The sequence below is a fragment of the Dreissena polymorpha genome, chromosome 10 (assembly GCF_020536995.1).
Source record: "Dreissena polymorpha isolate Duluth1 chromosome 10, UMN_Dpol_1.0, whole genome shotgun sequence".
In the NCBI taxonomy this organism is placed as follows: Eukaryota; Metazoa; Mollusca; class Bivalvia; order Myida; family Dreissenidae; genus Dreissena; species Dreissena polymorpha.
Genome location: NC_068364.1, coordinates 3943675 through 3970146, shown reverse-complemented (window position 1 = coordinate 3970146; position 26472 = coordinate 3943675). Strand labels below are relative to the sequence as shown.

At 34.8% G+C, this 26472-nt stretch overlaps 1 protein-coding gene across 4 annotated transcripts in view; it reads right to left on the bottom strand.

Annotated features, from left to right (window-relative positions):
- Positions 1-2671: 2671 nt before the first annotated feature.
- Positions 2672-26472, bottom strand: part of LOC127847089 (uncharacterized) — a 37243-nt gene continuing 13442 nt past the window's right edge. For 2 of the 4 annotated variants that reach the window (XM_052378691.1, XM_052378694.1), the window contains exons 2-12: positions 25537-25701; positions 24531-24602; positions 22837-23053; positions 21066-21154; positions 20191-20268; positions 16549-16639; positions 15511-15686; positions 14083-14218; positions 13009-13124; positions 12696-12867; positions 8118-8237 (exon numbers count right to left, since the gene is read on the bottom strand). In XM_052378691.1, the coding sequence (XP_052234651.1) occupies positions 12712-12867; positions 13009-13124; positions 14083-14218; positions 15511-15686; positions 16549-16639; positions 20191-20268; positions 21066-21154; positions 22837-23053; positions 24531-24602; positions 25537-25662 (1257 nt within the window). In that variant the 5' untranslated portion in view covers positions 25663-25701 and the 3' untranslated portion in view covers positions 8118-8237; positions 12696-12711. Of the gene's footprint in view, positions 2792-5393; positions 5514-8117; positions 8238-12695; positions 12868-13008; positions 13125-14082; positions 14219-15510; positions 15687-16548; positions 16640-20190; positions 20269-21065; positions 21155-22836; positions 23054-24530; positions 24603-25536; positions 25702-26472 lie in introns of those variants that run through there. The other 2 variants (XM_052378693.1, XM_052378692.1) reach the window with 2 other exon arrangements.

Genomic DNA, 26472 nt, shown 5'->3' with positions numbered 1-26472 from the left:
TGTTAACACTCTAGAGGCCACCTTTATTGTCCAGTTCATGAAATTTGGTCAGAAGATTGGTCTTAATGATATCTTGGATGAGTTTGAAAATGCTTACGTTTGCTTAAAAACATGGCTGCCAAGGGGCGGGGCATTTTTCCTTAAATGGCTATAGTAAAACCTTGTTAACACTCTAGAGGCCACATTTATTGTCCGATCTTCTTGAAACTTGGTCAGAAGATTTCACCCAATATTATCTTGGATGAGTTGGAAAATGGTTCCGGTTGGTGAACACCATGGCCGCCAGGAGCGGGGCATTTTTCCTTATATGGCTATAGTAAAACCTTGTTAACACTCTAGAGGCCACATTTATTTTCCGATTATCATGAAACTTGGTAAGAAGATTGGTTTTAATGATATCTTGGACGAGTTTAAACATGGTTTCGGTTGGTTGAAAAACATGGGCACCAGGGGGCGGGACATTTTTTCTTATATGGCTATAGTAAAACCTTGTTAACACTATAGTTATTGGAAATATTATTGCAAGGTGAGTCTGAAAATAGTTCATGTTTGTTTAAAAACAAGGCTCTCAGGGGGGTGGTAGTTTTTTGTATGTCTAAAGTTGTGTGGTAAATTTAGGTTTAACTCATTATCATTACATAATACTTATTTTATTTTGTCATTTTTAAAAAGAATCTGATAAGCCATAATGTTAAAGAAAGATAACCTGTACATACTTTCTAGTAGTTAACTCCCTTGTTTAACCTGCTGACTCAGATTCCCTAATCTATTTTTAGTTCACCTCTGGAATTTGTTAGACCCCTTGGTTTCAAAACACGTAAAGGGTAAATACTTCAAAATGCATATTTTTCTAGTATAATGACATTTTTGGCTAAGTTGTAATTTCTTGTGTAAATCTGTACTTATTGTTTTGTCACATTTGTTATCAGCTTGTCGCAAATTATTCTATAATGGGAACTATTACTGAATAGCCATTTTTGAGAAAACCCCTACAGACTTCCCCTGAGCTAAGATATTGATGCGAAAACCCCTGCAGACTTCCCCAGAACTAAGATATTGGTGAGAAAACCCTTGCAGTCTTCCCCAGAGCTAAGATATTGATAATTGATTATTGGTGTGTTTTTGATAGCTGAATGCATGTGTAGCTTGCATATTTTAGTAGAAGTTGTTGGCTATGTTCAATTTAAATAATAGTGTTGATTTGAGTGTTTTTATTATGTTTTAAGTCTAGGAATTGAGATTATATTTTTTAATCGATCAAAATGTCTGTAAATGGACTGTTGTGAGGGAAAATAGACTGTTCTGCCAGTGCTCTCAGAACTGTTTACAATAAGCTGCTTTTGGCCTATACAGTCACTTTTTGATGCTTTCTTTAAAAGGTAACAACTCGTAAAAAAGGTGGAAATTTTGACATAATTAAACTCTTAATTATTGTAACACCAGCATCAAGACATTTTGGCATTATTTTCCAAATTATTTTCATTATTTAGCTAATATTTATTTGGCATTTTCTAAATTAGAAAGACTCTTTTGATTGAAATAACTGTTGTAAATTCTTCTTATTTTTAACATTTGAGTCACTGGAGTTTCCCACTCTCCATAAATTGTGTTCTTTAGATTAAGTTAGACTTATTTTATTAACTAAATGTTTGAAGCAGCTTCTAGACTAACAGTAACTAATATATTTATCAGTATTTGTTCATTTTTCACGATGCATAGATTACCGGTATTTAGACTTGGCTTGTACCTGTTCTTAATTTTCTGTCATTGTTCTTCATTTTCCTAGTTCTTAAAATAAAAGTTATTTTCATTAAAGCTGCTTTGGTTTTCACGTAAAGATTAATTATTTGAGTGTATTCAGGCGTATCTGACTGGACGCCTTAAGTTAATTGAATTACAACCAGTCAGTGGTGTCATCCGGACCGTTCTTTAATTAGACTCGATAAATATTTCAGTATTACATAAGTGCTCAATAAGTTACATAACTCGTAACTGTCCCGTGACCGGATCACTTGCGTAAAGCAAGCGAACGAGAACGCACTACCCCAGTTGTTTAAAGTGAAACATTATGAATACTTTTAGTCACATTCAATCTGAATGACACTTGCTGATCTTCACACATGCTGACAATCTTTATGAGCATAATATTTTTTGCTCATGGTGAAATTTCGTGATCACCTGTTGTCAAATGTCTGTCGTCCGTCGTGAGTCATGAATATTTGCCTTGTTAACACTGTAGAGGCGACATTTATTGTTGGATCTTCATGAAACTTTGTAAGAAGATTTGTCCCAATAATATTTTGGACTAGTTCAAAAATGGATCCAGTCTGTTGAAAAACATTGCCGCCACCAGTCTGTTAAAAACATTGCAGCCAGTGGGGCCATTTGTTGTTCATTCTTCATGAAACTTGGTTAGAACATTTGTTCTATTGATATCTTGCGCTGCAAATAACAGGTCATTTCTTTGTATCTCAGGTGAGCGACTTTGGGCCTTTCAGGCTTTTTTGTACTTTTTTAGTTATCGGACGCTACGAATTCGAACTGATGGACTCAAAAACACCCAGACCCACTGACAAACCGACACAAGGACGGACTGGACATAAACCTAGTCCCATCGGATTACACCGGTGAGGGACCTTTAATTTAAGTTTACAAGTTATAAGCAAAAACATTGATTAGATTCAATTTATTTGCACTGTCTGAAACTATTTAGTCGGAAATTACATCAAAATAAGAATTATGGCAATGCGAAAATATGTTGAAGACGTCTTTGTTGCAAGAAGGGCATCGTCTGAAATGAAGAAAATCATGGCATAATATCGTCGAAACAATACCGTTATCTTGCCTGCCATCAGGAAAGCTACGCGTTGCGTAGTTCTTACGTTCAATATGTTTAAATTTGCAAACAAATGTACACTTGCAAGAAGCAAGTTCAATGTTACATATTCTAGATTACGCTAGGTTTAAGATATACACCATGCGTTCATATTTATTATGAATATCATACAAATGTTAAAATGGCAATGTTTTAACAGCTGTAGGTCTTTGCTGTCGTGACATTTTATAAGAAAGCTTCGTTATAAGTATAGATCCTAATGCCAATCTTACCAAACATAATGTTAAAATTACTTAACCTCGTGTCAATTTGACCAAACATTGTGCAAATGCGACCTGAACTAATAAACACTCGGCAAAACATAATTAAAACAGGACTCAACATAAAGCCAACTTGACCCATCACAATGACTAACTGACTCTACATAATGCCACACTGAATCAACTGAATGCCAACTTTACCAAGCATTACATCAGCTAGACTTGTGGACAACATTAATTTACCACACATAAAGGTTAATTTGACTCAATCTAAAGTTAATCTAACTCAATCTTATGTCATCTTTACCGAACTGTATGCCAACTTCACACAATCAAAATGCTTTTTGACCAAAAACATTTCCAAATTGACTCGATCTTATACCAAAAATGTTCCATTTTATATCAACTTGGTCTGACATAATGCCAGTTTGACTCAACCAAATGCCATCTGTAATACACGTAATGCCGTTTTCACTATTACGACTCTATCTTATGACATCTTGGCCCAACACAATGCCAGTTTGACTCAACTAAATGCCATCTTTATTACACGTAATTCCATTTTCACCGTTAAGACTATATGTTATGACATCTTGGCCCAACATAATGCCCGTTTAACTCAACCAAATGCCATTTTTACTACACGTAATGCCGTTTTCACCATTAAGACTCTATCTTATGTCAACTTAACCCAACACAATGCCTTCCATGTGTAGCTTTCATATTTTAATAGAAGTTGTTGGTTATGTTCAATTTAAATAATAGTGTTGATTTGAGTGTTTTTGTTATGTTTTTAGTCTAGGAATTAAGATTATATTTTTAATCAATCAAAATGTCTGTAAATGGACGGTTGTGAGGGAAAATAGACTGTTCTGCCAGTGCTCTCAGAACTGTTTACAATAAGCTGCTTTTGGCCTATACAGTCACTTCTTGATGCTTTCTTTAAAAGGTAACAACTCGTAAAAAAGGTGGAAATTTTGACATAATTAAACTCTTAATTATTGTAACACCAGCATCAAGACATTTTGGCATTATTTTCCAAATTATTTTCATTATTTAGCTAATATTTATTTGGCATTTTCTAAATTAGAAAGACTCTTTTGATTGAAATAACTGTTGTAAATTCTTCTTATTTTTAACATTTGAGTCACTGGAGTTTCCCACTCTCCATAAATTGTGTTCTTTAGATTAAGTTAGACTTATTTTATTAACTAAATGTTTGAAGCAGCTTCTAGACTAGCAGTAACTAATTTATTTATCAGTTTTTTTTACAGATTGTGAACTTCTTTTTACATTCATTAAGGTATTTACTGTATTTGTTCATTTTTCACGATGCATAGATTAACGGTATTTAGACTTGGCTTGTACCTGTTCTTAATTTTCTGTCATTGTTCTTCATTTTCCTAGTTCTTAAAATAAAAGTGAGTTATTTTCATTACAGCTACTTTGGTTTTCACGTAAAGATTAATTATTTGAGTGTATTCAGGCGTATCTGACTGGACGCCTTAAGTTAATTGAATTACAACCAGTCAGTGGTGTCATCCGGACCGTTCTTTAATTAGACTCGATAAATATTTCAGTATTACATAAGTGCTCAATAAGTTACATAACTCGTAACTGTCCCGTGACCGGATCACTTGCGTAAAGCAAGCGAACGAGAACGCACTACCCCAGTTGTTTAAAGTGAAACATTATGAATACTTTTAGTCACATTCAATCTGAATGACACTTGCTGATCTTCACACATGATGACAATCTTTATGAGCATAATATTTTTTGCTCATGGTGAAATTTCGTGATCACCTTTTGTCAAATGTCTGTCGTCCGTCGTGAGTCATGAATATTTGCCTTGTTAACACTGTAGAGGCGACATTTATTGTTGGATCTTCATGAAACTTTGTAAGAAGATTTGTCCCAATAATATTTTGGACTAGTTCAAAAATGGATCCAGTCTGTTGAAAAACATTGCCGCCACCAGTCTGTTAAAAAACATTGCAGCCAGTGGGGCCATTTGTTGTTCATTCTTCATGAAACTTGGTTAGAACATTTGTTCTATTGATATCTTGCGCTGCAAATAACAGGTCATTTCTTTGTATCTCAGGTGAGCGACTTTGGGCCTTTCAGGCTTTTTTGTACTTTTTTAGTTATCGGACGCTACGAATTCGAACTGATGGACTCAAAAACACCCAGACCCACTGACAAACCGACACAAGGACGGACTGGACATAAACCTAGTCCCATCGGATTACACCGGTGAGGGACCTTTAATTTAAGTTTACAAGTTATAAGCAAAAACATTGATTAGATTCAATTTATTTGCACTGTCTGAAACTATTTAGTCGGAAATTACATCAAAATAAGAATTATGGCAATGCGAAAATATGTTGAAGACGTCTTTGTTGCAAGAAGGGCATCGTCTGAAATGAAGAAAATCATGGCATAATATCGTCGAAACAATACCGTTATCTTGCCTGCCATCAGGAAAGCTACGCGTTGCGTAGTTCTTACGTTCAATATGTTTAAATTTGCAAACAAATGTACACTTGCAAGAAGCAAGTTCAATGTTACATATTCTAGATTACGCTAGGTTTAAGATATACACCATGCGTTCATATGTATTATGAATATCATACAAATGTTAAGATGGCAATGTTTTAACAGCTGTAGGTCTTTGCTGTCGTGACATTTTATAAGAAAGCTTCGTTATAAGTATAGATCCTAATGCCAATCTTACCAAACATAATGTTAAAATTACTTAACCTCGTGTCAACTTGACCAAACATTGTGCAAATGCGACCTGAACTAATAAACACTCGGCAAAGCATAATTAAAACAGGACTCAACATAAAGCCAACTTGACCCAACACAATGACTAACTGACTCTACATAATGCCACACTGAATCAACTGAATGCCAACTTTACCAAGCATTACATCAGCTAGACTTGTGGACAACATTAATTTACCACACATAAAGGTTAATTTGACTCAATCTAAAGTTAATCTAACTCAATTTTATGTCATCTTTACCGAACTGTATGCCAACTTCACACAATCAAAATGCTTTTTGACCAAAAACATTTCCAAATTGACTCGATCTTATACCAAAAATGTTCCATTTTATATCAACTTGGTCTGACATAATGCCAGTTTGACTCAACCAAATGCCATCTGTAATACACGTAATGCCGTTTTCACTATTACGACTCTATCTTATGACATCTTGGCCCAACACAATGCCAGTTTGACTCAACTAAATGCCATCTTTATTACACGTAATTCCATTTTCACCGTTAAGACTATATGTTATGAAATCTTGGCCCAACATAATGCCCGTTTAACTCAACCAAATGCCATTTTTTCTACACGTAATGCCGTTTTCACCATTAAGACTCTATCTTATGTCAACTTAACCCAACACAATGCCTTCCATGTGTAGCTTTCATATTTTAATAGAAGTTGTTGGTTATGTTCAATTTAAATAATAGTGTTGATTTGAGTGTTTTTGTTATGTTTTTAGTCTAGGAATTAAGATTATATTTTTAATCAATCAAAATGTCTGTAAATGGACGGTTGTGAGGGAAAATAGACTGTTCTGCCAGTGCTCTCAGAACTGTTTACAATAAGCTGCTTTTGGCCTATACAGTCACTTTTTGATGCTTTCTTTAAAAGGTAACAACTCGTAAAAAAGGTGGAAATTTTGACATAATTAAACTCTTAATTATTGTAACACCAGCATCAAGACATTTTGGCATTATTTTCCAAATTATTTTCATTATTTAGCTAATATTTATTTGGCATTTTCTAAATTAGAAAGACTCTTTTGATTGAAATAACTGTTGTAAATTCTTCTTATTTTTAACATTTGAGTCACTGGAGTTTCCCACTCTCCATAAATTGTGTTCTTTAGATTAAGTTAGACTTATTTTATTAACTAAATGTTTGAAGCAGCTTCTAGACTAGCAGTAACTAATATATTTATCAGTTTTTTTTACAGATTGTGAACTTCTTTTTACATTCATTAAGGTATTTACTGTATTTGTTCATTTTTCACGATGCATAGATTAACGGTATTTAGACTTGGCTTGTACCTGTTCTTAATTTTCTGTCATTGTTCTTCATTTTCCTAGTTCTTAAAATAAAAGTGAGTTATTTTCATTACAGCTACTTTGGTTTTCACGTAAAGATTAATTATTTGAGTGTATTCAGGCGTATCTGACTGGACGCCTTAAGTTAATTGAATTACAACCAGTCAGTGGTGTCATCCAAACCGTTCTTTATTTAGACTCGATAAATATTTCAGTATTACATAAGTGCTCACAAAGTTACATAACTCGTAACTGTCCCGTGACCGGATCACTTGCGTAAAGCAAGCGAACGAGAACGCACTACCACAGTTGTTTAAAGTGAAACATTATGAATACTTTTAGTCACATTCAATCTGAATGACACTTGCTGATCTTCACACATGGTGACAATCTTTATGAGCATAATATTTTTTGCTCATGGTGAACTTTCGTGATCACCTTTTGTCAAATGTCTGTCGTCCGTCGTGAGTCATGAATATTTGCCTTGTTAACACTGTAGAGGCCACATTTATTGTTGGATCTTCATGAAACTTTGTAAGAAGATTTGTCCCAATAATATTTTGGACTAGTTCAAAAATGGATCCAGTCTGTTGAAAAACATTGCCGCCACTTGTCTGTTAAAAAAAACATTGCAGCCAGTGGGGCCATTTGTTGTTCATTCTTCATGAAACTTGGTTAGAACATTTGTTCTATTGATATCTTGCGCTGCAAATGACAGGTCATTTCTTTGTATCTCAGGTGAGCGACTTTGGGCCTTTCAGGCTTTTTTGTACTTTATTAGTTATCGGACGCTACGAATTCGAACTGATGGACTCGAGAACACACAGACCCACTGACAAACCGACACAAGGACGGACTGGGCATAAACCTAGTCCCATCGGATTACACCGGTGAGGGACCTTTAATTTAAGTTTACAAGTTATTAGCAAAAACATTGATTAGATTCAATTTATTTGCACTGTCTGGAACTATTAAGTCGGAAATTACATCAAAATAAGAATTTTGGCAATGAGAAAATATGTTGAAGACGTCTTTGTTGCAAGAAGGGCATCGTCTGAAATGAAGAAAATCATGGCATAATATCGTCGAAACAATAATCGTTATCTTGCCTGCCATCAGGAAAGCTACGCGTTGCGTAGTTCTTACGTTCAATATGTTTAAATTTGCAAACAAATGTACACTTGCAAGAAGCAAGTTCAATGTTACATATTCTAGATTACGCTAGGTTTAAGATATACACCATGCGTTCATATTTATTATGAATATCATACAAATGTTAAGATGGCAATGTTTTAACAGCTGTAGGTCTTTGCTGTCGTGACATTTTATAAGAAAGCTTCGTTATACGTATAGATCCTAATGCCAACCTTACCAAACATAATGTTAAAATTACTTAACCTCGTGTCAATTTGACCAAACATTGTGCAAATGCGACCCGAACTAATACACACTCGGCAAAACATAATTAAAACAGGACTCAACATAAAGCCAACTTGACCCAACACAATGACTAACTGACTCCACATAATGCCACACTGAATCAACTGAATGCCAACTTTACCAAGCATTACATCAGCAAGACTTGTGGAAAACATTAATTTACCACACATAAAGGTTAATTTGACTCAATCTAAAGTTAATCTAACTCAATCTTATGTCATCTTTACCGAACTGTATGCCAACTTCACACAATCAAAATGCTTTTTAACCAAAAGCATTTCCAAATTGACTCGATCTTATACCAAAAATGTTCCATTTTATATCAACTTGGTCTGACATAATGCCAGTTTGACTCAACCAAATGCCATCTGTAATACACTTAATGCCGTTTTCACTATTACGACTCTATCTTATGACATCTTGGCCCAACACAATGCCAGTTTGACTCAACCAAATGCCATCTTTACTACACGTAATTCCATTTTCACCATTAAGACTATATGTTATGACATCTTGGCCCAACATAATGCCCGTTCAACTCAACCAAATGCCATTTTTTCTACACGTAATGCCGTTTTCACCATTAAGACTGTATCTTATGTCAACTTAACCCAACACAATGCCTTCCTGAATCAACCTTACCTATTGCCTTCTTGACAATACATAATGCCTTTTCCACCCAACATTATGACACTAGGACCAAACTTAATGTCAATTTGACGCAGAAAATGTATAATTGACTCAACTGACTCAACCTTATCCTTTTAAGACTCCCCTTCATGCCAGTGTGACCCAACATTATGTCATTTAGTCATAACGCCCACATTGACGTGATGTCAACTAACCATGCAAATCAGTTTCTCTCAGCAAGGGGCAGTTTTTAGATGGTCGCTTAGCGACCGTCTAAGATGGTTAGTCTATAATTCAGGTCGATACGCCTTAGCTACTAGGAGCCCAATACCCGCTTACTACGCGTATCCGCGCGAGAAAGAGTTGTATAATTTATGCAAGAGTTTTGAGTTCTCCCATTATATTCATTCACAAATGGAAACATGATATTAATATCGTGTTAAATGCAATAGTTTCGAACGGTGCTTTTATAGAAAAGAATCAATAAACAATGATCGTATTGTACGTGTCGCGGAGGAGATTGTTGATAAATGAATAAAATAGTCCACTTTATGCAAAGTCTTCATGACGTAGTATTTTTGCTCAGTCCATTCATAATATGAGGCTATTAAAAGATGCGCCTGTCGATAAACAAAGGAAAGTCCACGGGCGATAACAACGCAATAGGTTACGCTCTCACATACACCTCTATGACGTAGTACAGGTCGTAAATTGAGGCTATAAGTAGATTCGGGAAAAAGTTAACGCTTATTTATATTCTCAATTTATAAAACGTTGAACATAAGGTCAACAATAACTTCAGCGATACGATAGACAAAAGCAAAAAATGTTTCATAATTCGCTAAACCCGAATATAACAAACAATTGATAAAATAATACGAATGACCTGTTTCGTAACCTCGTTCATGCTACTGCAGCGGGTATTTCTGGAAAACGTTCTTTGGTTCTCACTTTTGTATTTACGGGTGCTAGCAACGCAATAGTAGAAGGTTAGTATAAGTTTCAGCTTGTTTATATTCACTGTTTTCAATACATAGACAGTTGGATACGAGTTCATCAATTACTACAGGCATACTATAGGCAACCTCGAAAATGCTTTATAATCGCTAAAACCGAAAACAACTTAATATATTATATTAAATATATTTATAACAATAAATATCTTTTAAAAATGTAGTCGGCGTATACGCTGACTTTGAAATAAAGTTTTCAATTTAATTTTCTAAATAAATAAATACAATTAAACAAAAGTTAAACTATTGTGTTGTGTTTTTCACTTGTAAGTTGCATATTCACCGCATGAAATGTGTGTTAGCATTGTCAAACCACACATTAGTGTGAGTAGATAAAAATATACTACGGGAGAGCACTTCATATGTGTCCTTATATGCCTTGTTATGAGTATCTTTCTTCACTATCGAAATATATCGTATGTTGATATTTGATTAAAACGAAGTTTTCTTTCGACACATTTAAATCACACGTCAATAGCGCCGTCATGCGAAAATGGGTCTTATGCGTTTTGGCAAGCGTTTGTTAAACCTAACATGTGCTTTTGCGCAGTCAGGCCAAAGGCGATGCTGTTCGCTATAAAATCACTCAATATGTTATGTTTCTCCTTACCATGACGAGGGTCATTACAAATCTCATTGCGAATTGAAAATGCCACATTTAAGAACAATGCTTTTTGATACAAAATTGAATGCAAAATAGCAAACTTGTTAATAATGGCAGCCTATCCACACATTAAGGAATGATTTCCAGACGTGCTGAACAAGTACGGCAAACATTGTGGTATGATAATTAAATGATTTTCTCTTATCGTGACACTATACTATTTCGCTAATGATTGTTTTCTCATCTTGGAGGCGAAAGTGAAATTCTGCTAGATGGATTGTAACGCGTAATTGTAACAGGGTCACAATTTGTGTCGTTTGAGCATACAGAGAGTAGTCCGGAATTCCTTACACTGAACATTGCTACATCCTTTGAATTGAGCACATACGCAGTGATGTATCATAAATTCAGAGGTTGTATCTCGAATCAGCTTATTAAATATTCGAAAATATTCATGTTAGTCTGTTGGCGTTATGTAACAGTCACTAAGATGAAAACTGAGTAAAACAGCTACGCCTAAAAGCGCATTAGTGGTCTATACCTATGTTTATGTCGGCGTTGTTGACACCGTGTGAACTGCTCGGGTAACAAGTAAAGCATAAACAGCAATGCTTATATACTTTTATTCCTCCTTATACAAAATACGAAGATCATTGTATATTTTGAATTTGTATATGGTGTCAAAAATCAAAAGTTTTGTACACGGAACTTTTATTATGAATTTATATTCTTGTTGAGATAGTTATTTGATATAAGAAAACATATTCCTTTAATATGATGGTGACTGCAAATTTTCTTTATATTAAGTTCTCATTACCATTTTCATCATACTTTCTATGCTTTCAGAACGTCCAAAAAGCATGTTGTTTTTATTTTGTCTAAGTTATTTCTATGAAATAATAAGGATAATAAAAAGTGCACACAAAACTCGACCCGTGCGCTATGACACACACTTTATAAAGTTGAATGGCGTGTGTTCATTTCAATCTTGCGATTGATTATGATAAATGAATTGCGTGTTAAATTATGCAAAAGCGAACATCTTCAGTGCCTTCAGCGCTTTGATTGGTGTTCCATTCGAATGTTCTCGCCACTTACTAGTATGTGTTGGCCATTAGTCAGTTACAATGCAACCGATAATAAACAAATCACAACCCACAAATACATATGCTGTGCATTGTCCGTTTGATTGCGGTGATCCCAGTTTTATTCGTTTGCGTGTGTTGTGTGTCGCAATATTGGGTCATTGGTTTATTACCATTAATACAAAGCTCTAAATGATGATACCATTTTTCTTTAAGCTGTCGCAACTGGAATTGCGTTATGTGTGTTTATTACAAAAAAGATACTACATAATAATGTATTTTAATTAAGGCAAACAATAAAAAGAACTGCCATGTCATGTATTGTGTTTGCGAAGCATGGTAGAAAAACCTTTTGTTAGACGTCAAAAAATGAAAACTGACATCGTCATAAACCCGTTTTCGGAGCTCCTTCAATAATACCATATAAGGTTTTTATAACATTGTGTTGTTTATTTTTCAGACAATTACAAATTGTTAACAATCTCTTAACTTTGTTAAAGAAATTCGTTTAACATACATGTATTGATATATTTATACTTTGCCTAAATAGTCGAACCAATAAGCGAGGAAGGGGGATAAAAGTCGCAGCAAAAGCACACGACCAATATCAAAACCAGTGATTTGGCCTGACGGGATTCTAAAACACGAACAACATTTTCCGTTTGCAATCACTCTACCAACGGATATATACTTGTTTAAATAGTAGCTTGGACCGAACAATAGTAATTAAATTAAATTACCTGAAACAAGGGGTTTCTACGGCAAACTGACTGTTTGGCTGTCTCCTCCAAAGTAATTCCTAGCTGCGCATTTGTAATTACCGTCGTGAAGCCCCGAGTTGTACGTGTAAATGATTCCAAAAGACCTCGCAGCATCGATTTGGACATCGGTTGGCAGATCAGTACCAGAAGCCTGTTGTATTTACGCAGGAAACAATGTGAAACAGAGAATTGCCACATGAATATTTACATTCAGTGTTTCAACTAAGTGAATCGTCATTTTTATCTGCCTGATATTTCTCAATAATCATGAAAGAGAAGTAATAAAATATACCCCTGCAAAGCTCCAATCAATTCTAGGAGGTGGATACCCCTCAAACACACAGGCGAAGGTAACAACTCCTGACTGGGGATCCTTTAGTTTGCTAAAGCTGATGACATGACCCGGCTCTGAAATAAACGAGAAATATATAGTTAGGGGTATTTAAGATGCATGATCCAAATTGTTTGCTTGTTCAGTTAGTTTAATAAATACTTACTTAATGAAATATACATGCAAGCATAAGAAAACGAGCATACATGGTCCGTTTGACAAAATTCCACATTTCATGTATCAATACGACATAAGGAACGAATCAAATTACGATATAAATTAACAGCGAAGATTCTCAAAAGTTAACTATGTCAAATTATGTAGATTGACATAATTGAGAATGAAGAGTATGGCATATACTCAGACCCCCCCCCCCCCCCCCCGATATGCCTTATTTGGACAATAACATGACTAACTTCAAAATGTCATTAATTCGTCTAATAGACTGATAATTACAAAATGGTTTCAGGAGTCCGGATCATCTGCATATTTTCTGATGTTTTTAACGGACGAAACATATCATACTTGCTTTTCGTAGCCAGGACAAGTGAACCAGTACTCAAACCTGATAACAGCCCTATTTCTATCAAAGGTAGGGGGAAATTATTTCTTGACAAAGCAAAGGAACCAAGAAGATGTTAATATGTTTCTCTTGGTTTTCTAAGAGAAAAGCCACGCACGATTATTTTCATTTATTTCGTATTGTTTGATGGAAGATCTGTCGTGGAAAGTCTAATATGAGAACAAACTTCATCAATTAACTTTTTTAAACGCTGCGTTTAGCAAAGTCGAACGGATTTTCCAACGCTGTGTATGTTAAGGTTATCGAGTTTGTGTAAACAAGTAAAGAAAAGCAATCGTAAAAGTATCATGGAAAGAATGCGGCCGCCAAAAAAAAAATTGTGACGGTCTAGCTAGTTCGGCTAGCCGTCGTAAGAGAGGTTCCGTTGTGTGGATCCGGACTGGCCACATATTGCTTTCTGTGAAATGGCGCACGCATCCGCAAGTCATTTTCTGAACATAGTGTCAACCTACTTGTATTGATGTGGACCTTGTGGTCAGCATAGCCTGAGAGTCCACTTTTGATTGCAGTGCACCGATACGTCCCGGTGGAATTCGCATTGAGAGCAGGAATCGCCAGGGTCGATGAATGTGCGGTTGTAAGCTGATGCTAAAAAATAGCATTTATAATGAAATACTTAAAGTGATATTATGGGCATTTTTCACTGTTGAATTGAGCTAAAAAGAATTAACAAATCAAGAGTTAGTTAAAATGTGGTTACTGACCAATTATCTGCAACTCATCTTGCTACCAGTTGTTAATTAAAAACATATTTTAAATACGATAGTTAACGTGACTCACCCAGTCCTCTAAGCCAAAATGATCCGTTAAACAAAATTGTGTCTTTGTGTCGTATGAACGAATCTGCACTAAAACTAAATTTAGTTTAACTAAACTAAACATCGTTCATACATGATCTGTTGTCAAACGAAAGAACGGTTGATATTCAAATGCATTAATTTTCTCTTTCCGGGATATTGTTTTAGTATGTTGATGCTGCATTAACAAATATAAGTGTATATGAATTGAAAACACCAAAAATAACAACGGTTGCGAGAGACACTTATGAACTGTTAGATGCCCATAATATCACTTTAATAAGGATTATATATGTTATCACTGGCAATAAAATATGTGTGTAAAACATTGTCAGCGTACAGTTTAATAGGTTTTGAAATTTAAGTTATTTTTCAATTGCGCTTCTAGACGCATTGACAACAGCGAAATAATGTGAAATGTTATGCTGAATTGCGGCACACTTGATTAGTTTCCTGGTATAAATGTCATTAGTGAAAATGTTAACTGACACAAAATAAAGAAACTCACCACTGGCATAAAGTAATTGGCAATATACAACCAGAAGTTATCAACTGGCAATGAGCACTTATTACCTGGCATGTCGCACCATGAAGTTTCCATGAAATTGATGCGAAATTTGGTAACGAGTAGTGTTTAAGTGAATTGTATATCATTTTAATTTAATTGGACAGTTGTGAATCAAGGCTAAACAAATTTGAAAATGCATAAAATGGCACTGTAAACAACACCCAAAAACAGCACAAAATACGGGACAAAACATGTGCACTAAGGGGAAATACATAGGCGACAGTGTATGCGTCTATACAACAAGTACACGATGTCTCGGGTATAAATAAAAAAATATCTACATTTTAAGGTGATACAGAACAATTTTAAGAAAGATTCAATTGTAGCTGTTGACATGTTTTTGTATTTTATTTTTACTTTTATTTTTCATATATGCCTAATGTTCAAAAACTAAATGACGCATGAAGGCTTAAGTATTTTGAAGAAGCAACATTATTACATCCTGCAACAAAAACGACGACTATGGTGTTGTTTTTTTAACACAAAAATGAAGAAATGTGACTTTAATGCTTTACCCCATCCAGAGCCCAAAGGTAACTGTCCACCACAACGTCGGTCTGACAGGTCAAGGTCATTGATGTATTGTAGTCGGCCGATACCGGACCGACGATGGTGACGACTGGTCTGTGAATCACCGCCACTGTACTGGTAGCGACTGTTGTCGACGTGGTTGTTGTTTTCGTTGCATTTACTGTTAAGAAATATGACTCTTATTTTGAAATACATGTATAACTGAGCGAATAAGGGTTGTAGTAGGGGTAGGTTGGTGAGTGATTTCTTACAGGGATTGCACGTATATGTATCGTAAAGAAAATATAATGGAATGTGTTAAAGAAAAGAGCCTTAAAGGTGCACATTAACAAAACAAAAATATCTTAAACGAATATAAATAAATGTAATATACCCGACATATATGTATGGTGAAAGACGATTTATAATGCGATAAAGTGTGTTTGCTTACAGATCAAATTCATAGTTTGAGTCTTATTTCATGTGCCCCTGTCATGCTTGCCTTTCGACGATAGCATTGTGTGTGTTTTTATGATATCATTTAATACGACTCAAGAATAAGAATGTTTTTCTAAATTGAAATATTTGTTTTTGCAATATTTCATCGTGCCAAAATTTCAAATTTTCCAACTCTGGTCAACAATGAACCTGTTAGAAATTTAATTGTTATTCAAAATATTTTCGTAATTGTTGCTTAATTTGAAATGGAAGGCCTCGATTTCCTTTTGTATAACGCATGTGTGTCGCCTGATTATTTTGTTTTTAATTTTCATGTCGCCACAAACGTGCTTTTATGAGGTCCCATCAAAAGTACATATTGTAATACATTCCTTGTTGATCAATTTAATACATGTACATTATCGTAAAAACACACTATTTGAGAGATTTCTTTGTTTCAACGGTTAATCTTTCACAGTTAATGAGTGTTCTAAATATTTTCTTTTAAATAAACATGTTTTTAATGGTTATAAAGGAGTATAAAATGTATTTCTCAAAGCAGAAACCTGTAAACTTTTTTCTTCACTGAAATGATTCTTACTTACTTCCGTCACACACTTTGAAGTTACAGTAAGAGTCGCTGCAGCATTCTATGCAGCCTATCGAATGTTGCACCGACATCAATGTTTTGCACGTCTTCAAAAGCGACAAACAGCAATTCAGTCACTAAACTTCTTTCAGCAGTTAACTTTTCTATCGATAAAGGGCTAAAACTCATTACATCTGTCGTCCCGCGATCAATTAAAAGCCCATAAACCCTCAAAATCGACAAATAGTTCGTACAATATTTCGAAAAATAAAGATAACACATAAAAAATCAATGTTCCTTTTAGCAATAGCCAAAATTTCAACGCCGTCGGCGTTAATGCAAAATAGGTGTAATTTTCCCAACAGCTCATACACCGATGAAATGCAAAAAAATGCTATTCAATTCTTAATTAACCCAACATGATGTCACCATAACCCAACATAATGCCAACTTAACCCAATATAATGTCAACTTAACCAAACATAATGCGAACTTAAGCCAGCATAATGTCAACTTAACCCAACATAATGTCAACTTAACACAACATAATGGCACCTAAACCCAACATAATGTCAAATTAACCAAACACAATGTCACCTTTACCTAATATAATCACAAATGAACCCAACATAATACCAACTTAACCCAACATAATGTCGCCTTAACCCAGCATAATAACAAATGAATCCCACATAATGTAAAATTAACCCAACATAATGTAAACTTAACCCAACAAAATGTAAACTTAACCCAACATACCAGTCTTGTTCAACAAAAGGCAGTTTTGGCGTTCCATAGTTTTATGAAAGCACATTTCTCGCAGTGGTTAACTTTCCAAATGGTTAACGGTAACAAACTCACAGTGGGTACTATCTGTTTATGTTAATGATAACAAAAATCCTCGAAGCAGTTACCTACCAATATGTTAATAGTACCAAACTCTTAGCAGTCGTTACCAATTCTGTATGTAAACAAACTCCACGCATCTATTACCATCTATATATTTTAACGAAAATCTTCATAATCATAAGATACGCTATCGATTAACGGTTAAAACAACTCCTAGCGTCGGTAATCTTCCTCGTGGATTTACGCTAATAAACTCATCAAAGCAGTCACATTCCTTCTCAGTAACAGTAAACAAGAAGTATCTTTTTTAAAAAGATATACGGCGTTGATTGTGGTTGGAGTTTGTGAAAGGTAAAGAGTTTAATGAGTGAGATCAAAGAAAGCGAATGTCTTTTTCCATGCAGTTCATAGCTGCATCACACGGAGAACGGATTGTTACGCGGAGTTTTTGCGGCTTATTTTACATTATTACATATTGCTTATCATATGTCTATAGATACACAACAGAAAAACAAAAGAAGAATGAATGTGAAATTAAAACATATTAGTCAACCGGCCACACGTGAAGTATCCGTACATATTTTATATATTTATACGCGCGTTCTACGAACAAACCTGATTTAGTGGTGTGTCGGGCATTGCTATTTGATGCGATTATTAACAGTTTTGGCAATCATCGCGCTCATGCTTAAAAAATTGGTCAAAATGGTGGAATAATGCTTGTTTAATTAATCAAAAATAATTTTTATCATGGTATTGTTGAAAACACATTAACAATCTATGATTGACCTACCATAGTTATATCGCCGAATATCTTCATTTTACATATTTCTGGTATAAATACGATTCCAGTTCACCTAGTTAACGCGATAGCGCCTATATAATATAACGATCCGTTTACTGGCCGCGAACTGACCCTGAGACCTCTGCGGGTTGGAATGCAATGCGTTAAAGTGAGGTAACGATTCCACTGCTGGAACGCCGGCTTGTTTAAAACTTTATACTTTTACATGTTTAATTTTCAATTTCGAAAATAATTTTAAATGGTTAGTCCAAAATGAATATCAGGATAGGGAAAAACGATACATTTATTAACTAAAACATACTAGTACACATGCAGCGTTATGGTAGTAATTAATCAAAATGAGAACATAGCCTATAAGTACAAACTCTCTGGCACTGACAATCCTCTGAATAGGGGCACTCAAAACTGTATTGATGTCAAGAGTTGGGTGTAAAACTCTTCTATCCATCAAGCCTTTTCATTAGAGATAAAATTGTTTGATGCTGAACACGCAGTAAAACATTGTTACACGGTATACTACAAAGACGCGGCCATGTTTCCAATGGTCTGGGTGAGTATCCTCAAATCAGCCAATAGAATAAATAAAGTGTATTCATTCGTATCTAGCCGCGGGAAATTTTATTTGAATTTTATTGGACACTTGCTAAGGTCAGGTAAGGTGAAAAGCTGGCTTAGACAGCTTCGCCGAAGAACGCACAGCATTTACCTCCCCTTAACGGTCAACGAAATCAAACCCATAACAGTCGTTCCCTCACATATCAGTCAACGGTAACAAACTCCTCGCAGTTTTTATCTCCCTTATCGATCAAAGGACTCAAACTCCTTACAGGGGTTACCTCTCCTATCGGTTGAAGGAATCAAACTCCTTTCAGCTATGACATCCCATAACGGTCTAATGAATCAAACTCCATACAGAGGTTACCTCACCTATCTATCATAGAAATCAAACTCCTTTCAGGGGTAACCTCCCATATCGGTCAAAGGAATCAAACTCCTTACCGTGGTTATTTCTCCGAACGGTGAACGGTGTCAAACGCATTAGAGCGGTTACCTCCCCTATCGGTTAATCTTATCACATTCATAACAGCGGTAACCTTTCTTATATGTAAGTGTACGAACGTGCTCTGACAAAAGGGGGTTTAATGACGTGTCGAAAAGTGCGTAGAAAGTGATTTAAATGTGCTGCTTTCTGAATTGTGTTTATGTACATTGGAGCAATACATATCTTGTTCTTGAACAAGTTATGGATAGCGAAATTTAGGGAAGTTATAGTTTTTGTAAATAATTATTCAATCAATCCCTTAACATTATTCATGCACAGTGTAGTTTTATATATATATATATATATATATATATATATATATATATATATATATATATATATATATATATATATATATATATATATATATATATATATTCACACATATGGCCAGTTACGGGGTCTCTGATTTAGAAATAGGTTATGGGGTTCCCACTTTAAATACATGTATCTCCATACCCTTTTTTATCCGATATAAACACGAATTAAGGTATATAGGGGTACCTACTATTATTATTGTATATAAATACGTCATTTATTTAACGTCTTATACAAGGAAATATATATATATATATATATATATATTGAATTGTCGGTGTATTTGTGTTCAGCGCCATTTTGTTTCTTCTTAACGGTCAACAATTTGATATGTATTCCTCATTATTTGTAAAAACATAAACGCGTGTCTTTGATCAATTACTCGCACATATCAAATAAACTTCGATATTCGTGAATTTAATACATGTATGTTCAAGGCCTAGCTAAACCTTTTCAATATATAATTCACCGGTTGATGTATTGATGCATCAGTGGACACATGTGAATGTTTAGAATAAAACTATGTAAGGTTTTCATAATAATTATCAACGCGACTTGTTATGATATTACTGTTAATGAACGTGTATATGTATATATATATATAAACTTTCTATTATAAAGGGATAAATGCTTTATATACATACTGGTGCTCGTTGACAACCCATTGTATATGCCAGTTTTCCGTTATGGATGGGAAGAGGTTGAAGGGCGACGAAGCATGACTGAAAAACGTTATACCGGTCAGCACGTTAAAAGACCAAATATTGCAACCACTACTACTACTACTACTACTACTACTACTACTTCTACTACTTCTACTACTACTACTACTACTACTTCATTTTCTACTACTGCTGTTGCTGGGGCTGCTACTACTACTACTGCTACTACTACTACTTCTATTACTACTACTACTACTACTACTACTACTACTACTACTACTACTACTACTACTACTACTTCTACTACTACTACTACTATTTCTACTACTACTACTACTACTACTACTACTCCTACTAGTACAAGTACTACTACTACTACTACTACTACTACTACTACTACTACTACTACTACTACTACTACTACTACTACTACTACTACTAAAACTACCTCTACTACTACTACTACTACTACTACTACTACTACTACTACTACTACTTCTACCACTACTACTACTGCTACTACTACTACTACTACTACTACTACTACTACTACTATTAATAATAATAATTATATTACTACTACCTCTACTACTAATACTACAACTACTTCTACTACTAATACTACTACTACTTCTACTACTTCTACTACTACTACTTCTACTACTAATACTACTTCTACAACTACTACTACTTCTACACCTACTATTACTTCTACTATACCATCACCACCGCTAACATCACACCATCACAAGCAGTATCTCTTCTTCAAATACTACTATTTCTACTGGAAATAGTACTAAGCATACTATATATGTAATGTGACAAGTTTGATGCGAAAATCACAAAGTATACCACACCTCATCTATGCCGCACTCTACTATAGCTTCGCACTCCTTTGGACTCGCTACATTGTCACATTTGAAGCAGCGTCGTGATGTAGTTGGGGCTAAAAGAACAAGTATATATAATAATATTTACAATAAACTTTTCAGCTCACCTGAGCGCAAAGTGCTTATTGCCTTTTGTCTGTCGTGCGTCGACCGTCGCGCGTCGTCAACATTTACCTTGTTTTCACTCTAGAGGACACATTTAGTGTCCACTCTTCACGAAACTTATTCAGAACATGTGCCTCAATAATATCTTGAACGAGTTCGAAAATGGTTCCGATCGGTTGAAAAACATGGCTGCCATTTATATTCCAATATTCATGAAAATTAGTCAGAACATTGTCATTAGTTCTAATGCTAGGTTGAATGAATTTGGACATGGGTTCGGTGCGTTAAAAAACTTTGCTGCCTGGGTGCGGGGCATTTTTACTTATATGGCTACATTACAAAAAAAAACATTGTTAACACTATAGAAGTCACATTAAGAATCCAATCTTTATGAAATTTAGATGAGATCTAAAATGGCTATGGTTCGTCGAAAAAAAGGCGTCCAGGGGGCGGGGTATTTTTTCCTTTTTGGCCATTGTGAAACCTTGTAATTTGTTAACACTTTAGAATTCACATTTTAGGTGCAATCTTAATGAAACTTAGACAGAGCACTTGTTCTAATTACTTTTCAGTTGAGTTCGAAAAGTCTTCAGGTTTGTTGAAAAAAACATAGTCGCCTGAAGGTCGTGCAGTTTTCTTTATATGACTATAGTGAACACTTGTTGACGCTATTTTTGCCACATGTATTGGCCAATCTTCATGAAACTTGGTCAGGACATTTGTCATAATGAAATCTCGGCTGAGATTGAAAATGGGTCATGTTAGCTCAAAATTCAGGTCACTAAGTCAAATAATGAAGTTGCTTATATTATAGTAGTCACTTTTTTGTTCCAATCTTCATGAATCAGCTGACACTTTTTCAGAAAAGTATAGTTCCTTAGGGTCTCAGGTGAGCGCCTTAGTGCCCATGACCCTCTTGTTACAAATAGTTACATCGAATATCAGAATCGGTATTCGAACATTCATCTTCACAATCAATGGAATATTCGAATATTCGACAGTGTGTGTGTGTATGTGTGTGTGTGTGTGTGTGTGTGTGTGTGTGCGTGCGTGCGTGCGTGCGTGCGTGCGTGCATGCGAGCGTGCGTGCGTGCGAGCGTGCGTGCGTGCGTGCGTGCGTGTGTGTAGTGAAGTATAGCATAAGTGAAGTTTTAACAAAGCATCATTTAAGTGCATTTATGAGTTTAAAAAGTACGCAAAATGTTTACGTCACTAACATCGATTTACCAGTGAAATTTGCTGTAATATGCCAGTGTTACTTCATGTCGAAGAACAAAAGTTTCTTCAACAAAGAAGACACTGCACGTATCAATAAAACTATAATTTAGCAGCAACGACGCACAACTCAGGCCTTTGTCATTTTTGCCCACCCATACAAATATAGCAAATGCTTTTTTTTAATGTTGACGTCATTTGTATCACTTTGTAATACACATTTGAAAGATGTTTAAACTGCGTTCGAGAATATTTATTATCTCTTAACCCAAAGATTAAACGATAGTGATCGAACATGTCATTAAGCGAAATCGTCTCGCTTTTCCTCTAAATACAATGTAGTTCAGTTAAGTTGCGTAAAATAAAAGAAATACGTAATTTATCTACTACAACATAACCCTTAAAAGTTTTCTCTTACGTGATCCGCATTTCGATATCTGAGTCTGCTTATCATCGGAACATTCGAGACACAGGACCATGTCTTCATCAGTCTCACGTGACTTCCGGTTTATTGACGTCACGTCACGTGCCATTTTCTTCGATACTTCCGGTCCGCTATCTTGACTTCGTTTACCAACTGTCTGGACTGTCTGGAAGCCAAATCCGAACAGCGATTCTTGATTGTGCGTGCAGACCTGGTAAAGAAAATAACACATGGTTAATACATACAATGATAAAATAATATTGTATTGTTTATTGTGTGAAAGTAAATACGTCAATTATAATATATATATGTGTACTGTAAAAATGATTCTTCAAAAATATTGTCGAAAGAGTAAATCCAGTTAATGTCAACAGATAGAGAGACATTTAATATGTTCGTGTAAGCTTGAATAAATAACCAATGATGTATTGAAATAATAAAATATTTGAATATCTACTTTTACTTGAATATTTGTGTGAAAATGATATTACGCATTTTTTTTTAAATATTATTATCATTTATTACAGCAGGAATTTTTTTAGGCCTTTTAGGGAAAAGGATTCTGGTCAAATTGGGATTTATTAAACCGATAAAATGGCAAATTTGGATTTTTTTTATCGGCAAAATAGACCAAATCGTTTTTTTTAAATCAACAAATATGGATACATCAGGCCTATTCCAGGCCATTTTGGAAATAAATCATTAAAAGTATAGTTATATACTTTGCTGTGAGACGTTTATCAAATAAAATTCAGATATCATAAAAAACTTCTTTCTAAAAAAATATTATTTTTTTCGAATTGGGAATTATTGTTTACAATTTCGGTTTGGGATCGGGTCCGTTTTACGGCCTTTTTTACTTAGCAGAAAACAACCTGAACAGATTCTGATTATTGGAGAGCATAATTTTGTGAAAAGGTATATTCTAAGTCACACGAAAAACATATTACTTTTTAAGTGACAAATCTATTAGTTCACAATTTCGCCTAAAAGTGTCTGAACAGGGCGAAACTTTATCAAATAATACATAACTGAAGTTCAGAGGTCTGTTCAGTAGGATAATGTATTGATATCCATGTGTGTAGTAGTACACATGAAAATGTATGCGAAAATTGGCAGAGTCGTGTCAGAATACAAAAACTTACTTGAGATAGAATATATAAAAAATGACGTGCATTGTAAGAGTTTCAAGGGTATAGTTCGTTACAAAAACATACATAATGTATCACGAACTTTCATTGAAAGATATTTACACAAAAACTGTACACTATAAATGACACCATTTTTAAGATATTAAAGGTTACCACGTTCGCAAATCAAAGCGCTGAAGGCACTGTATGTGTTCGCTGGTTCGCTGTTGTATAATGTCGTCCTTGATTAGCCTGTGCGGATTGCAGCCAATATGTACAGATTTCAATGATAAACACTAGACTGGCCAATCTCGTCTTACAAGCTGTTAAACACTATTAGTCATATAAACCCTCTGCAGTGTACCAGTGGTGAACTATAAACAGACAAATGTGGTGGTTATCTTTCCTAGCAGACGCTCTATATAGCATTTGTCGTCTGCTGCAACAGGGAGTGGTTGTCTTTCCATACCGTACCTAAGGCTTCTAAGCATATACTGATTTGCAAAATATGGTCTGTAACATTAGTGTGAGCTAACGCTCACACTAAAAACTACTTACGTCTGTCTGAAGGCATCCCAATTTGAAGTACTGCCTCAAATTGCTGGCAATGAATCTCTGCACAAAGCATTCCTGAAAAGAAGCAAAACGAAATAGATGACAACATACAAAATCCAAGTTATTCGACTTTAGTTAAAAGAGAATAAAAATTTGTTCCAATTCGTCTTTCGTAATAAACCGTATTGCTTTTGAAGCGTTGAGCGTTTCGATTCCTGATATGAAAATTGAACAATTTGTGTAGATATTGCATACTAACTAACGAAAGCTCTGACAATTGCAGTTTCATAGAAGAGTGTCCAATATTTTTCGTTCATAAGTATATATATAATATGTAACTCGGCCCCGATTACACACCTTACCCTAACCCTCTAACCCCCCCCCCCCCCCCAATGCGCATTACAATACCATGCCTCGCTCGTTGTCGTTGTCCTCTTCCCACAACGGACAGAGGACAATTCAATGGTTCCACTGAGTACTACGTAAGTTAAAAGTAGGTTAATTGTATTTTCAAAACGCAGTATTTAAAATATGACATTGTCCTTTTAGTTTATATTCTTCATGTAAATAAAACATCGGTTGATCTATACGTATCACGTTTTAACAACGCATTTTGCGTGAAAAACTCCATCAATAATCAAACCTTCACGTGTGAAGCAATAATGTCATGAATGAACTATACTTTAACTAAATAATTAAAGAAATCAAATACCATATAAACTAAATGTGTAATTTGTTAGAAACGAATTAGCCGAAAGTCTTAAACATGGAAAAAAACTCAATATAATTGTCTGACAGAATATAAAAAGTATGTTCGTAAATATACATTATGAACAAGTTGTGTCGGTTAGTATGCCATAATTTATTTAAACTTATTCAGATTTGCTTAATAAGTCACTCAGTTGAGGCGCTTTTAACGATATAGTCCCTGTAAAGAATGAGCAGTGAGGTATGTAATAAAAACCATATAATTTGATCGACCAATATTACTAACTAAAATGGCAATTACCTCATGCGCGCCACAGGTCACGATGTTCGTACAATCACTAGCTTGTGCGACGTCATCACATTTGTAGCACATCGGGCCTTCAGCGGATGCGTGATGCACACACAGCAAAAGCAACAACAACAACATGTTGCTTTGAGTTGGTTAACGTCGAAAATATGCGTGGGTCTAAAATAAATAACACAAAATAGTTTGAAATAATGAACAGCTGTGAAAGGTTTATTTTATTCCGAGTACTTAAATGTACTAAAATATCAGTAAATGTGTTTATCATTGAGAATGTCGGACTTCTTGTTTTAAAGTAAACATTACTAAAAAAAACATAGTATGCATTACAAATGGTTGTTTATGGTATAACAATAAGATATTTTCATCTGAGCAAGCGTTCATAAAAGCGGTCATGAAAGTAGGTAAGAGAATTGTTCACAAATGACCGAAATGACAATTTTCAAAAGTTTTTTTTCACAAAATTTGAATTTGTAGAATACTTTTATAGCAAACATATGTATATTTAAAACAAACTAAAGTTCTTTATATCGTCAATTTTTTCCTCGTTTTACTTGTGTGTAGTTTTAAAATGCCCCAATTGCGTTACACAATAACCATTTATAATTTGATATTCATATGTATTACTTTTTTCTCTGAATTATTTGCTTATTTAACTTTTGTCAGAATGAAAGTGTTGTTGAAGCGCCTTGGACTGTTGTTACTGGGATTAAGTCAGTTTTCTTATCGTGCTATTCTGGTTATAACAATACTGATGACAATGATAGTATGATGGTGATAACAATATTAATAAGAAGAAGAAGAAGAAGAAGAAGAAGAAGAAGAAGAAGAAGAAGAAGAAGAAGAAGAAGAAGAAGAAAAAGAACGTGAAATTGTGGGATCATGATAAATGCAATGCATTTGTTGAAAATATTAGTACTTTATATGTCAATG